This window comes from Elephas maximus, chromosome 2 (genome assembly GCF_024166365.1).
Source record: "Elephas maximus indicus isolate mEleMax1 chromosome 2, mEleMax1 primary haplotype, whole genome shotgun sequence".
Classification (NCBI taxonomy): Eukaryota; Metazoa; Chordata; class Mammalia; order Proboscidea; family Elephantidae; genus Elephas; species Elephas maximus.
Genome location: NC_064820.1, coordinates 225,337,053 through 225,352,419, shown reverse-complemented (window position 1 = coordinate 225,352,419; position 15,367 = coordinate 225,337,053). Strand labels below are relative to the sequence as shown.

The window sequence follows — 15,367 nt, the reverse complement described above, 5'->3', positions numbered from 1 at the left end:
TGCGTGCCAGCGAGACTCTAGAGTCTAGAAGGAGTTATGGGTGCTGTGGCTGAGCCCCGGAGACAAGGCGGGTGATGAATTTTCTGGTCAATTCATTTTTTTTTTCCTACCAAAATAACATGTTTACTTTCCAGTTATTTTTATATTCAAGATCCCAAGTATTTTTAAGATGTTAGTTTACATGTTAGTCCCTGGGTGGTGCAAATCTTAGCTAACTGAAAAGTTGGCAGTTTGAATCCACCCAGATGTGCCTCAGAAGAAAGTTGGAAGTTTGAGCCCACACAGAGGCACCTAGGCGATCTGCTTCCGTAAAGATTACAGCCAAGAAAACCCTATGGAGCTCAGTTCCACCCTGTAGCACATGAAGTTGCCATGAGCTGGAATCAATGCAAGGGCAACTGGTTTGGTGTTTTTGTTATTCCCTTTTTTAGCTTGTATGTTATTTACATTTGCATAAACAAGCTTAGTATAATTTTTGCCTCCTCAGTCTCAAGGAGACCACATTTAATTTCAAGATTTTGTGTTCAAGGTTGTGCCTGCCCGGGCTTTCTAAGAGGCCCCCAAGCAACTAAAAAGCCCCCCAAGCAACTACTGCGGTGTTCAGAGGTGTTAGCTGGGTGTTCAGAGGTGTTAGCTGCCCTGAGGGGCACGCCAGGGGCAGAAGGCTGTTTATTGAGGCCGGAGCTCACACCTTCGGATGTGTGCCTCGATTGTTGGCTGTAAAATAAGATTATCCTGTGTTCAGAGGAAAATAAACTTTATAGAAGCTAAATCTGAGGCTTTGCACTAAAATTACTTTCTTCTTTGAGAACACATTTAAAGCTGTTAAAATGCTCCATTGTTCTCCCCGCCCTCATTCATTCCGTTTGGCCAAGAACAATTCTTCCTGTACAGTTGTACAGTAATGAGTGGTTTTTAGACGTTGAAGTTTATGATTACATCGCCTGATCTCCCAGCCCCCTGGTGTCTTTACGAATCTGATTGGCCTTTTCCAATAGCAGAGGGCGTCCAAGCTAGAAATTATTTTCCCCAAAGGTGGAAAAACTTCTTTCCTTTTCAAAAAAAGGTTACTTATGTATAATTCCGTTTACCTAACATTTTGGGAATGACAAAATTTTAAAAATGGAGGAAAAAGATTCGTGGTTGCCAGGGTTTGTGTGTGGGGTGGGGTGCGATTTTAAAGGGGCAACAGGAGGGATCCTTACGGTCATGGAAACGTTTCTTGTTTTCACTGTGCTGGTGGATAGCTGAACCTAAACAGCTGATAAAGTTGCGCAGAATTTAACAAACATGTGCAAACGAGCGCAAGAGAACTGGGAACAGAGGAGTAAAATCGGTGGCTTGTATCAAAGTCAATACCCTAGTTGTGATGCTACACTTTAGCTTTGCAAAATGTTAAACCTGGGGAAAACTGGGCAAAGCGTATGATTTCTTACACCTGCATATGAATCTACAATTACCTTGAAAAAAAAAAAGAAAAAGTAAGTCACCTGTCCCACAGGCCCCGGGCCCTCCTCACGCTCCGCGGCCCCCAAGGGGACGCAGCGTCCCCATTTCTAGGTCCATCGGTCCGTCTACATTGGACTTGGGGTAGGGGGAGGGACGGGCGGGCCCGGCGGGGGCGGGGTGCTCGAGGGAAGTGACGTCACGGGAGGGGCGGGGCGCGCACCTAGGCACCTGGGCGGCCGCGGCTGCGCCGGGCGGCGGCTAGAAGCGCGCGATGGAGGCCGAGTGCGGGAGCCCGTGGGCCCTGGGGCTGCTGCGCACCTTCGAAGCGGGCGAGTTCAAGGGCTGGGAGAAGGTCGGCTCAGGCGGCTTCGGGCAGGTGTACAAGGTGCGCCACGTCCACTGGAAGACGTGGCTGGCCATCAAGTGCTCACCGAGCCTGCATGTCGACGACAGGTCAGTGGCCCGGGCGGGGCGCCGCGGCGCGGGGGTTGGCGACCCGGTGGGTGTCTCCACGGCCGGCTGTGGCCGGGCCAGGGCTGGATTCCGGGGCTCTACGGCACTCACCTGAGTTACCTGCGGAGCCACCTCCAGAAAGAAAGAGACAGCGTCAGCTCGACCGACCCGGGCCAAGGGACGGCGGAAGGGGCTTGGCGAGCGTCGGGGCTTCGGGCCATCAGCGTCTCCGGGGCGCTGGGGTCGGGAGGGGGCGGTGGCGTCGGCCGGAGACCTCGCCATTGATGCTTTGTGCGGCTTTCCAGCCCCTGTTCCTAGTGTGGTCCTGGGAAACTCGGGGCTGTCAGTGAGCCTGGGACTCGCTTCCCCGCCACAAAGAACTGGTGGCTTTTTGTTGTCCCAGCCCGGAACCGGCCTGCGCGCTGCGGTCTGGCCGGCCTTGGAACAATTGCGGTGTAGGATTTGGGCATTACTTAGCCCCGTGCGCTCACGTAGTAATTTACACTGGAGCACAAATTGCTGTAAGACGGTAATTATTTCGGTCGGAAGCTCTGGCTTGGCACGGGTGCGGCTCTCTCGGTGCCCGGGCGCGCGCATTGAGGCTGCGGGGTGCGGGCCTGCCGGGGCTGGGCAGGGGACCGGGGCCCGGGCAGGGGACCGGGGCCGGGCAGGGGACTGGGGCCGGCCGGGAGCTTTTCCTCCGCACGCTCTCGTTTTTAGCCAAATTCCTTTCCAGGCTGAGCGTCTGGGGAAGGGGCCTGTTTGGTGGCCATGCCATCGGGCCCCACAGCACCAATTACCTCGTCCCAAAACCGGAACGGAATTTTGCCTCTCACCGCCCCCCGCCCCCAGAAGTGCCCAAGTTAATAAGGAGGACTACAAGGAACGCAGAGACGTCCTCTGTTAAATTCGATGGGTCGGTTGTGGATGCGCTTAATTTCAGGGGTGGTAGGGAACGGAGGGACTTAAAAACAACTTTGTGTGTGTGTGTGTGTGTGGATTTCACCATTTATTGTTGAGTTTTAATAATTTACATGTAAGCTTCAAATTAGCACACTGGTACCGCTTATCCTTTAATGAACTTTGTATTCTACGTGGAAGTTATTTCTCTTTGTATTCAACTGGTGGCTTTTAGCTGTAAGCCTCAAACCCAGTGATTCTCGGAAACTTTAGTGCTTTGGTGTAGTGGTGACAAGTGTCCTAGAAATACCACTAGCTCAGGTGGAAGCTTGCCGAACCTCTGCAAACTCTTAACTGCCTTCCTCTCTCTACTACTGGTCCTGGGAACTTCTCAGGCCAGAAGGGGCGCTGTGGTTATTTTAATGAAATCCAAAACCTTTTGAATACCAGCCAGTGGTTGGATTCTGGAAAACACGGTGTGCTCCATAGGGGCATTTTTGTGCTCTCCGGGACCGTTGTCTGATGGAGTCTCTAGTCAGAGTGAGCTCGGTTTGTAGGTGCAAGCTTTTATGTGATTTCTTGTGCTGGAAAAGTAGCGTAAACAGCACCTCTCCAGGCTGACTCATCAGCCAGATGCCTAGAATTTTCTGTTATTTTCAACAACCAGCCCCTTGGTTCTTGGGTGGCCTACTTGGAAGGAGGGTTTTTCTACTTAAGGCGGGCCACTTAGGCTTTTGCGTCGCCTGGTTGGAACACTGTTTTGTCCTTTACCTGGAAGCCTTTCCTGCTGTGCCTGACCAGGCAGGTGGTGTCTTGCACTGGGCTGTGATGGCAAGGTCAGCATGGCCCAGCAGGAAGCGTCTCACCTGCAGGTCGCTCGAGGCAGGCATTTGCAGCAATGGTTGGTTTCTTTGAGAAGATGGTCACACGCCTGCTCTTTTTAAAGAAGGCGACTCCTTTAGATTCATTATTGACTATGCGGGCTTGCGGTTCCGGTTAGGAATTTGTGTTGGTCCTTCTATGGTGGGAGTCCCTGGGTGGTGGAAATGGTTAAGCCCTTGACTACTAGTAGCCAAAAGGTTCAAGCCCGCCCAGAGGCACCTTGGAAGACAGGCCTGGGGATCTGCTTCTGAAAGGTCACACACAGCCTTGAAAGCCCTGTGGAGCAGTTCTACTCTGCACACAGGGAATCACCATGGGTTGGCGACAACTCAGCGACTAACAACAGCAGCCGCTATGGTGCAGGAGGAGCTGGTTCGACTCAGTCTTACACGGTGGTTGCATTTAGACCTTGGTGTAGTCAGTCACTGAGTCCTGTCCACCTTGGCAGGTGGGCCCTAGTGCTGCTTTGATGAGCTGCCTCCCAGCCCCACCTGCAGTTTGCAAGGTGTTCCCTGGAGTGTGGAATAGGGTTTTCCTGATGTTCCTGAGTGCCCCCAGCCCTGTGGCCCTGCCCAGCTAAGTCTTATCTCCTCTGATGGAGGGACTGCACCCCTTACCCCTGCCGAGGCTCCATCCTCCAACGAGATGCAAGAGATCAGAAGGCATTTTATGGCGCTTCCACTTGTCACACAGGCACCCACCACAGGTGCTGGGCGAGCTGGTGTCCATTCCTCGGCCAGGGCTACTTGTCCCTCAAGGTGGGCTGGGGCCTCTTGGCTCCCCCCTAGAGCCCCGTCTGTCTAGCAGGCCCTGATCCCCAGTACCCATTCCAGAGTCCTCATGGCAGTGGGCATGTCTGTGCAGGAAAGGTTGGGGCTACTGAAACACCTGCCCAGGGGACCATCAGGTAGTCCTCAGTGACCCCCCCGTACCCCCCATTTATTCACATTTCCCCACTCCTGGGTGCCTTATGAGGCTCGGTGGCCTCGGGAGGACCTTGTCTCTGGTGGCTTTGGGGAGGTCTCTAGCTTCCCTGGCTTGACCCTCCTTAGGGGCTGTGGGGACTGGGATGCGATGTAGGCGTTGGCTCCTGTTGCTAGGCAGAAAAAAAAAGTGAGCCCAAAGGCCCAATTTCTTCCCAGGCCTCCCCTCCCCGCCCCAGCCCGACCGTGAGAGAGGAAGCCCAAAGAGCAACAACAAAGCAGCAGCTAGGGCAGCTTTTGCAGTCGGCTAGTCGGGGCGAGCCTGAGCAAACCCCGCATTCGTAGCTGCAGTGCTGTCAATCGGACAAGCCCGCTTCTTGTCGGTTTTAAAAACAGCAGTGTGGGAACTCCTCCAAGTGCCCTGGGAACTAACTGGCTTCGTGCGGAGCGAAAAGCCCTCGCCTGAGAGGCATCTGCTAACATAACGATGAAAACATTTTTCCCTGTCGCCTTTTCCGAAAGGTGGTTCCCAGCTTTCTCCTTCTGAGGAGTTCTTTGTTACCGGAGCATCTTTTACACGCCCCATCCTTTTTCCCTCTGCCCACAGTTTACGGGTGCTCCGTCTGAAGATGTGTCCCAGGGCCCGCTGCTTTTCCCCTTTCCGAGGTAAATAGTTCTAGAGAGGGAAATGCGCTTCCGCTGGTCTTCGGAATTTCCAAGGAGGAGACCTCGTGGTGTCTCCAGAAAGCATCCTTCAGAAATGGACGGTGTGATGATATTTTCGCTCTTTCTGCTCTGATAGCCTCCTGGGCGTTTTAGGCCAGCCCTAAGCAAGGAGGAAATGGAACTGATGTAAATGGTATTAAGAACCAACCAAACCAGTTGTCATTGAGTTGATTCGACTCCAGAACAATGGAATCTGGAGCCTGGGTCCTGTTAGTGGCCAGAGAGTTGCTCTCTAGCAACAAGAGGGGCCCTGGGGGAGCTTTCAGAACATTCTAGCCCTAAAGCAGTACTAGGAACCCTTTCCCTGAACATCAAAGGGGAAGATGTTTTCGAAATGATTGCAGAAGAGAAGCATGACCTCATCCCCCCTGAATTCTGCCTCGTCGGGAATACATGTTAAGGTGGTGCTTTAATTAAGACTGATGTCAGTGGGTGCTAATGGCCTGAAAATGGACATTTCACTGGTAACAGTAGAAAATGCCGTTTGGTGATGACGTGAACACAAGCCTTGGCACCGTGGTGTGTGTTTGGGATGTTTCCCGGCCTCCTACCCCCACCACCAAGGCTCCTGTTTTTAAGATATCAGTGGACGTAATAATAATGAGCCCTGGTGGCTCAGTGGTTAAGTGCTCAGCTGCTAACCAAAAGGTCTGTGGTTCAAACCTACCCAGAGGCTCTGCAAGGAGCAAAGACCTGGCAATCTGCTCCCATAAAGATTATAGCCTAGAAAACCCTATGGGGAGGCAGTTCTACTCTGTCCTATAGGGTCACTATGAGTAGAAATCAACTCGATGGCACACCACAACAACCAATTAAAAAAAAACAAAAACCGTTGCTGTTGAGTTGATTCTGACTCATAGTGACCCTATAGGACAGCGTAGAACTGCCTCTTAGGGTTTCCAAGGAGCGCCTGGGGGATTTGATCTGCCATCCTTTTGGTTAGTAGCTCTTAACCACTTCGCCACCAGAGTTTTCAACACCACGACAACGGTCAGTAGTAAATCTACAGTTCTTTTTGTGCGGTCACCAGCACAAACCAGAAACACTGTGTAGAGGAAAAAAGTTTTTATAAAAATATAACTGCCCCTTGACAAACAATTGATGGTTTCTTCCTCTTTACCCACCACTTTATAAATTCTTAATCAGAAATGTCTTCTTGCTGTTTCCCCCAAGCCCAGAGGCCCATTTTAGACTCATTGAATTGCAAATACTGCTGGAGACGTCCCTCTGTTCTGTGCAAGGCTGTGGCTTCCTGCGGGTTTGTGTGTTTCTTGAGCTATTGAAGAAAGAGACTGAAGGGACGGGGCCAGTTCAGTCATTTGGATTTGGGCCCACCAAAAACAAAACCTGTTGCCGACTAGAAGTGGGCAGTGTTAGCGAGAGACACAGGAAGGTGATCTGTAGCCCTTCCTTGTCATTTTTGTTATAAAAACCAAAAAACCAAACTTGTTGCCATCGAGTCAATTCCAACTCATAGCAATCCTGTAGGACAGAGAACTGTCTCATAGGGTTTCAAAGGAGTGGCTGATGGATTCCACCTGCCAACCTTTTGGTTAGCAGCTGAGCTCTTAACCACCAGGGCTCAGGATTTGGGGTCGGTGGTGACTACGGAATTTCACAACAGGGTGTTTTTTTTTTTTTTTTTTTGAGTGGTGCACATGATTAACACATTTGGCTACTAGCTGAAAGGTTGGAGGTTCAGTCTGCCACAGGCACCTCGGAAGAAAGGCCTGGCAATCCACCTGTGAAAGATCAGCTGTTGAAAACACTGTGGAGCAGAGTTGTCCTCTGATAATCATGAGGATGCCATGAATCAGTTGATTCAATGACAATTTTTTTTTTTTTTTTTTTTTAGTTTTGGTGACTGACTAATGAACAGAATGATAATATTCTGTGAATATGCCGGCCATTCTGAACAAAACTCAGCACTGGCAGGCGAGGGCACACCAGCTAATCCACTCCCAGGCAGGGTGCGTCCGTTGTTCCTGTGAACAACCATGTGCCAGGGACCCCTCCACCAGAACCTGGGGATGCATGGCCACCCCAGGGCCTGTCTGCCTAGGTCTGACTGAGACTTCAGGAAGAGATGACGTTGCCCCTGGAGACAGTGACTTGTTTTCCAGGAGAGCTTGTTTTCTGGAGGAAGTGCCTGGTAATGCATGATCTCCGGAACAGGGACATCCCTTTCTGCTCCCTTGAGGCTGCTGTGCAAAGCCTGCTTGCCGTGTCTCCGTTGAAGTTCAGGCTGTGATCAGCTTTCAGGTGCGAACCAGCGGTGTGGTCTGTCTTTGTTTGTAAATGAGGTCTCTGTATAGGGTCGCAAGCTTAACTAGGAGTTGAAGTTACCTCAAAGGCAGTGGGGTTTGGTTTTTGGGATGGTTCTGAGGAAAGGGCCTGGGGCAGGGGAGGGAGGTAGCGAAAACTTGCCGAACTGGTGCAGAGGGTGGAGTGAAGTGCTGCCAAGCACTGCAGGGAGCCTCTAATGAGGGGAGTCTCTAATGAGCTCGCCATCAGGAGTCACCTGGGTTTATGTATTGAGCCCTTTGGGCAAATGGAAGAAGTACTTTACTTGCAGAGTGGCTCGGAGATTCCACTTACTAAGATATTCCATCTTAATTGATTTTGTTCTCAAAATACCTCTTTGCGTTCCGGCACACTTGGCTTGGGTGGGGGGCACTCTCAGACTGTTGAAAGCGGAAAGGTGGTCTTGTCATTGGCCACCCGAATCCTCAGCACCGCAAACCCAAGGGAGGCACGTCCTATGCTGCTTCACCTGGAAGTGCGTCTCCTGAATCCTGGCAAAGGGCGTGTCAATGCCACCTGGCCCAGGGCCCCTTGGAGGAGCACCCACACTGGTGTGGGCAGGGGGAGCAAGCTGGCCACTTTTTAAAAGAAAGTAGAAGCAGTGGGGCACAAATACAAATCATGAAGCTGATTCTTAGTAAAATATACAACAGAAGCAGCATCTGGTTAAAGGGACAGTGCAGGTTCTTAGCCCAGGGCGTTTTCCCAGGCAGAGGGGAAATGAGAGGTGTTGCTTTTTTTCTCCTCCTTAAGCCGCTGATTTCATTTTAAAAGATGCTTGAGGTCAATACCAGCCCTTGGCCTTCCTTGTCTTCCGGTGCCTGTTAGGCTGGAGTGGGGTCGGGAGTCCCACCAGCCTGGCTGGGGCTTGGTCACCGTGCCTGGGCTGACCCCACATCTGGCCCAGGCCTAGTGGGGACTTGCTGAGGGCCCCCACAGCTGGATTATGCCCTCCTATAGAGACATAATCCATTCATGCTTCCCATGCATTCACATAACCAGGGCGCTAAGGGGCACGGTGTGCTGAACTCAGTTCTATTGCATAATAATTTAGCTTCGCTTCTAATACTGAGGTCAGTGGGATTCTTTGCCCCCTGAGCATGCTCACAGTGGGACTCTTGCCTCTCCCACCCCTGTTCCTTCTGCAAGATTCCCACTCCCATAGCTGGTCCCCACCACCGCCTGGGCTCTTGGTGGGGACACAGGAGCGTTCTTGCCTCCTGTCCTGCCGCAGCCAGGCCTCACCCAGGCCCCTTGTTTTCCCTTCCGCGGATGTCAGCCAGATCGGCTTCCTCCTGCGCCACTTCTGCAGCCAAGCCTCAGGCCCACCGTGCCCCCTGGACCCTGGTAGCCCGGAGTCCGTCTAGGTGTCCCTTCTCTTTCCAGTGCCCCCAGCCCCACTCCACATCCAGCAGCCCAGACTCACATCTGAACACACCGTCGCTGCTGTAAACCATCAGGCAGGGTCAAAGCCCAAGTCCTGCCGCGGCTGTGAGGTCCCGCGAGGCCTGACGCTGTCCCCCCACGCTGATAACCTTCGGATCCTCCAGAGAGCTGGCCCTTTGCCCCCTCGGGCCCTGGCAGGTGCTTCTCCTGTGCCTCCCTCACGTGTGCCTCCTTCACTTGGGCCCCGCACCTGGGCCTCCCTCACCTGTACCTCCTTCACCTGGGCCTCCCTCACCTGTACCTCCTTCACCTGGGCCCCCTCACCTGGGCCTCCTTCACCTGTGCCCCCCATCTGTACCCCTTCACCTGTGCCTCCCTCCCCTGTGCCTCCCTCACCTGGGCCTCCTTCACGTGGGCCTCCCTCACCTGTGCGCCCCATCTGTACCCCTTCACCTGTGCCTCCCTCACCTGTGCCTCCCTCACCTGGGCCTCCTTCCCCTGTACCTCCCTCACCTGTGCCTCCTTCATCTGGGCCTCCTTCACCTGTGCCCCCTCATCTGTACCCCTTCACCTGTGCCCCTTCACCTGTGCCCCCTCACCTCTTCCTCCTTCACCTGGGCCTCCTGGGCAGGTTCTCAGCTTCTCAGAGCCTTCCTCGTGGCCCTTTCCTGCATTCCTTTCCCCACTCTAAATCAGGGTCCCCGTTTATTCTCTCAACTGCATCCCCACCCCCATACTTTTCTTTCAAAGTACTTAGGTTTTCTAACTACACTTTTTTGGGGGGCATGATTATCCATCTTCTGGGTAGCCCTGGTGGCGCAACAGTTAAGTGCTCAACTGCTAACCGAAAAGTTGACGGTTTGAACCCCCCCGCGGCTCCATGGGAGAAAGACCTGGTGATCTGCTCCCGTAAAGGTTACAGCCCAGAGGAATCTCGTGGGGCAGCTGTCCGTCGTCACCTGGGGTTGCTGTGAGTCAGGGTCAGCTCCATGACACCCAACGCCAACACCCATCTTCTCCAGAAAGTAAACGTAAGGAAGGCAAGACCAAGTCTCTTTTGTCAGGAATCCCAACATGCAGTACCTACTCAGTAAATGCTTTCCATGAATTAATTTTAATTAGAAACGGTTTAAAATAAAGGTAAACTAAAAAATAAAGTAATAAAAGAAAATGAAGGTAGACTAAGAGCTAGGACTACAGTCGGCCGTTCAGCCTGTGGTAGTTTATTGTAACGGCGACTGAAAGCACATCCATACCAGGGGTTCTCCACCTCTGTGCTGTTGACATGTGGGGCCAGGTCGTTCCTCACTGCGGGGACGTCCTGTGCACTGCAGGATGTTTACCAGTGTCCCTGGCCTCCACCCACCAGGTGCCAATAGCCCCCCTGAGCTGTGACAACCAAAACTGTCTTCAGGCGTTAGAGTCAGCCTAGTTGAATCCCACTCTCTACCCCCTGGAGCCCTCTGCCTGGGCCACCGAGCAGCCCCAGGCGTGTGCTCACCTGTGACCCAGTTCGCAGCTGTAAGAGTTGGACTGAGGCAGCCAGAGAGGCCGAAGGTCTTCTCTGTCCGGTGCCTGCATGAGCTTCCTGGCGAGAGCTCAGCACACACAGAGCCTCGGTGCTGCAGCTCTTGGTAAACAGTATCATGCAGGGGGAGTCCCTGGGTGGGGCAAATGGTTAACTTGTTCGGCTGCTAACTGAAAGGTTGGAGGTTGAAGTCTACCCAGAGGCGCCTTGGAAGAAAGGCCTGGTGATCTACTTTCGAAAGAATCAGCCACTGAAAACCCCATGGAGCACAGTTCTAGGCACATGGGGTCGCCATGGTCAGGACTGACTGATGGCAGCTGTTACTGGCGTCATGCAGGGACTTCTCCTTACCTCCTGCCCTCCTTCCATAGAACGTTTTCTCCTAACTCTAAGGGAAGCCTGGGAGCACGTCCCAGGTGGAGGTCCCGCCCTGGTGGCCCAGTTCCTGATTCTCCAGCCGACTAGGAAGTTGGAGCAGGTGCTGGCTTAGTGGTTTCCTAGCGGCAGCTGCAGGGTTAGCACTGGGAGTGGCATTTGCCACAAAGCAGCAGCAGACAGCATCACAGTTCCAGGGGGAGCCTGGGTGGGAACCAAGCCGCTTCCTGGGTTGCGGGCGGGCCTTGTTGCGGACCCTGCACTCTGAACGGATCACCTGGAGGCCGCCTCCCCCGCTGCCTGTACTGCCTGTGCGCAGAGGCTCCTAAGCCCCCAGCTCCAGTAGGCCAGGGTCTCTCCAGGTGAGGTTCTGGCAGTTTCCTTCAGAGGAGCTTTTTAGAAAGCAGGTTGCCCAGCCCCAACCCAGAACAACAGAGCCAGTTTCTCAAGGAGTGGGGCCTGGGGATCTTCATTGCAGCAAGCTCGCCTGGTGATTTCTACTGTGTACAGGTTTGGGAGCTGCTGACCTAGTTTGTACATGTCCAAAAGGTGCCCTCATGGAATCTAGCCTTTTTCCCGAGTGCACTCGGGGACTCCTGACCTAGAATGCTAACACAGACCATTGCCCTGGAATTTTAATCTGCATTACATGAGCTGAACCAGAGAAGAGATCTTAGCCCACGGCTGGGCAAACTTGCTCTGTGAAGGGCCAGAGGGTAAATAGTGAACTCTGCCCCAACTTCCTAACTCTGCTGCTGTGGTGTAAAACAGACACAGACAATGCACAGATGAGTGCAAGTGGCTATGTTACCGAAAAAAAAAAAATTATTTACAAATACAGGGGGCAGGCTGGACTTGGCCCTCCGACTGTAGTTTGCAGACCCCCACTTTAGACTCATGTTGTTCCATTAATTGAAGTGTGAGGTTGAATTCAGGAATAATTGGGCTGGCCAAAGTGTTGGATTTAAACAGAGAAGGGGAGTTGGGTCCCCTAGGATAGGTAGTTAGTTACAACTTTTAGTTGGAACTTCATTCTGAGACAAGGGGTTGTCGGCATTGACCTCCTGATTCTGAGACCCCAAGTGTTTGCCTTGGTTCCGTGCTACCTGTCGGTGTTCAGATAATTAGAATAATTAGAATCTCTCTCCTCATTGGCAGTGACTTTATGATGCATAGGTGTAGGACTGCAGACGTTGGGGGGGCCTGAAATTGGATTGTGTGACGTTCATGTGAGCTCTGTGTGTGTGTGTGTGTGTGCGTGCGCACACCCTCAAATCATTTTTTCAGCCATCTGGAGCTGGTGGTCGCTTGGCAGGGGTGTTTCATTCTGTTGGTGGGGGGTGACTGTTGCACGCTGTTCACATCTTTGAACTTTTTCAGGGAGCGCATGGAACTCTTGGAAGAAGCCAAGAAGATGGAAATGGCCAAGTTCCGTTATATCCTGCCCGTGTACGGCATATGCCACGAACCTGTCGGCCTCGTCATGGAATACATGGAGACCGGCTCGCTGGAAAAACTGCTGGCCTCGGAGCCGCTGCCATGGGAGCTGCGTTTCCGTATCACCCACGAGACGGCAGTGGGCATGAACTTCCTGCACTGCATGACGCCGCCGCTCCTCCACCTGGACCTCAAGCCCGCCAACATCCTGCTGGACGCCCACTACCACGTCAAGGTAGGGGCTTGCCCGGGCTGGGTGGGGGCAGGGCGGCCAAATGGGGCTCAGAACGCTGGGTACTTCCAGGACACAGGGCAGATCCATCTCCAGGGTAATGCTGGTGAGAAGTGGCAACCTCGCATGTGTCAGAGTAGAACTGTACTCATTAGGGTTTTCAATGGCTGTTTTTTTTTGCATGTATATTGCCAGGCCTTTCTTCCAAGGCACTTCTGGGTGGATTCAAACTGCCAACCTTTTGATTAGTAGCCCAGTGCTTAGCCTTTTCTGCCACCCAGGGAGTCTGTTTAAATTCTGTACAAGGACAGAAAAGGAAGATGGTTCTTCGTGGGGGAAAGAACTTTAAGCAGATGCCTTTCTTGGCATGAGATATGCAATAATTCCTAACCTTGTTGCATTTGGTGTAGACAGCATGAAAATGGTGTAGCTGGAAAATGGACCCTTAGGGATACAAGAATCGTTGCTTCAGATCCTGGCACATGACTAAATTCTGGGCATCCTGGAGAAGGAGATATGGATTCTGGTCTTAATGATAGGTTCCTGTCAGGCTGACTCCAGCTCATGGTGACCCCATGAGTGTCCAAGTGGAACTGTGCCCCGTAGGGATCTCAATGGCTGATTTTTTGGAAGTAGATCACCAGGCATTTCTTCTGAGGCACCTCCGGGTGGACTTGAACCTTCAACCTTTCAGAGAGCAGCTGAGCCCTTAACCGTTTGCATCACCCAGGGACTCCAGTCTTAATGAGGGTCTTAGGAAATCAGACTGTGGCTCAAACGTCTCCATGTGAAACCTTTGGTTACAGAGGTTTAGAGATGTATTTCCCACGAGTGGTTTCAGGAGCTGGGGGTGGGTGGGAATGTGTGGGCTCTGAAATGGAGGCTGCAGAGCTTTGTGGGAAAAGGGGGCTCATTTGACCCTCTACCCCTACATGGAAGGAGGGTGCAGAGATTTGGAATATCCTTGTAATGCAAAGCCTAAGAATTTTGCACTTTGGGGGCGTTTATAAAACATAGAAAAAGTATGAGGGATAATATAACTTAAAATCAGGTGCCAGCCACCCAGAATTGACACTTGCTAGCATTGTCTTTTTTGCTTGGAAGCTGTGTTTCTTTGAACATGTTTTCCCTTGGGAAGGAACTTGGTGTCTAAGGTTGGATTGTTGTCTGTGCCCATGGTGGCCTCTGCTGGGGCTTTCTCCCACACAGTGACATCTACACTTCTCGGGGTACTCAGGGCTACGTGCTGGGCCACGCCATTGCTCAGTGAGTGGGACAGATGCAAGCATGATGACCTAGAAGCTTCCCTAGCTTATTTAGGGGAGCCGACGGAGGAGTTCGGCTGGCATGCTCTGACTGCTTTACTCTTGCTGATTCCGAAGTAACTTGAAGGAAACCTCTGCTGGGCTGAGGGTCAGAGGACCCTGGGTCCAGGGGTGAGCCCTTTCCTTCTTTTATTTGGGCCTTGGTTTCCTAACCTCTGAAACAAGGGTGGGCCCAGAAGAGAGACTGCACGCGGGCTGTGCGTGGCTGCCGGCCCCGCTCACAGATTGTGGTCCCTCACCACGCTATCCTGCCAAGCGGTGCCAGCAGTGGCCAAGTCGGTTTCCAGTTTGCACAGTAAGTATAAGTTGCCTCAAAGTAGGTTTTTTCTCAATAATAGGATGTTAGCTAGAAGATAGAAGTTGTCATCAGCTGCCATTGAGTCAGTCTTATGGCAACCCCATGCACAACTGAACAAAACACTGCCTGATCCCTGCGCCATCCCCGTGATTGGTTGCACTTGGACCATTGTGATCCATAGGGTTTTTGTTGGCTGGTTTTTATAAGTAGGTGGCCCGGCCTTTCTTCCTGGTTCATCTGAGTCTGGAATTTCCGCAGAAACCTATTCAGCATCACGGCAACACACAAGCCTCTGCTGACAGATGGGTGGTGGCCGTGCATGAGACGTGTTGACTGGGAATCGAATCTTTATCTCCCACGTGGGCGGTGAGGACTCTGCCACCGAACCACCAATGCCTTATACCAAAAACCAAACCCACTGTTGTCAAGTTGATTCCGACTCATAGCAACCCTATAGGACAGAGTAGACCTGCCCCATAGGGTTTCCAAGGCTGTAAATCTTTATAGACGCAGACTGCCACATCTTTCACCTGCAGAGTGGCTGGTGGGTTTGAACCACTGGCCTTTTGGTTCACAGCCGAGCGCTTTAACCACTGTTCCACTGGGGCTTCTCAAGGCCTTATAAAAACCAAAAAACCAAACCCAGTGCGGTCAAGTTGTTTCCAACTCATAGCGACCCTATAGGATAGAGTAGAACTGCCCCATAAGGTTTCCAAGGAGTGCCTGATGAATTTGAACTGCTGACCTTTTGTTTAGCAGCTGAGTTCTTAACCACTGCGCCACCAGAGCTCCCTATGCATTATAAAAAACAAAAAAAAAACCCAAACCTATTGCCATCAAGTTGACTCCGACCCCTAGCAACCCTATAGGACAGAGTAGAACTGCTCCATAGAGTTTCCAAGGAGCAGCTGGTGGATTTGAACTACAAACCTTTGGTTAGCAGCTGTAGCTCTTAAACCACTACAGCACCAGGGTTTCCCTATGCCTTATAAAACCAAAAAACCAAACCCGTTGCCATCGAGTCAATAAGCACTTAGTACTTGCCCCCCAAGGAAATGAGCGCTGTTCTGTGGGAAGCCAAGGGCTTGCTTTCCTTGGAGGCAGTTTCAGCATTGATTCCTGAAGTCTTCTTGCTTGAATGCCTTCTTT

At 52.2% G+C, this 15,367-nt stretch overlaps 1 protein-coding gene across 1 annotated transcript in view; it reads left to right on the top strand.

Annotated features, from left to right (window-relative positions):
- The first annotated feature begins 1,690 nt into the window (after window positions 1–1,690).
- RIPK4 (receptor interacting serine/threonine kinase 4) overlaps window positions 1,691–15,367 on the top strand; it is a 33,965-nt gene continuing 20,288 nt past the window's right edge. The window contains exons 1-2 of the mRNA XM_049874916.1: window positions 1,691–1,902; window positions 12,307–12,598. Coding sequence (XP_049730873.1) covers window positions 1,721–1,902; window positions 12,307–12,598 — 474 coding nt within the window. The 5' untranslated portion in view covers window positions 1,691–1,720. The remainder of the gene's footprint in view (window positions 1,903–12,306; window positions 12,599–15,367) is intronic.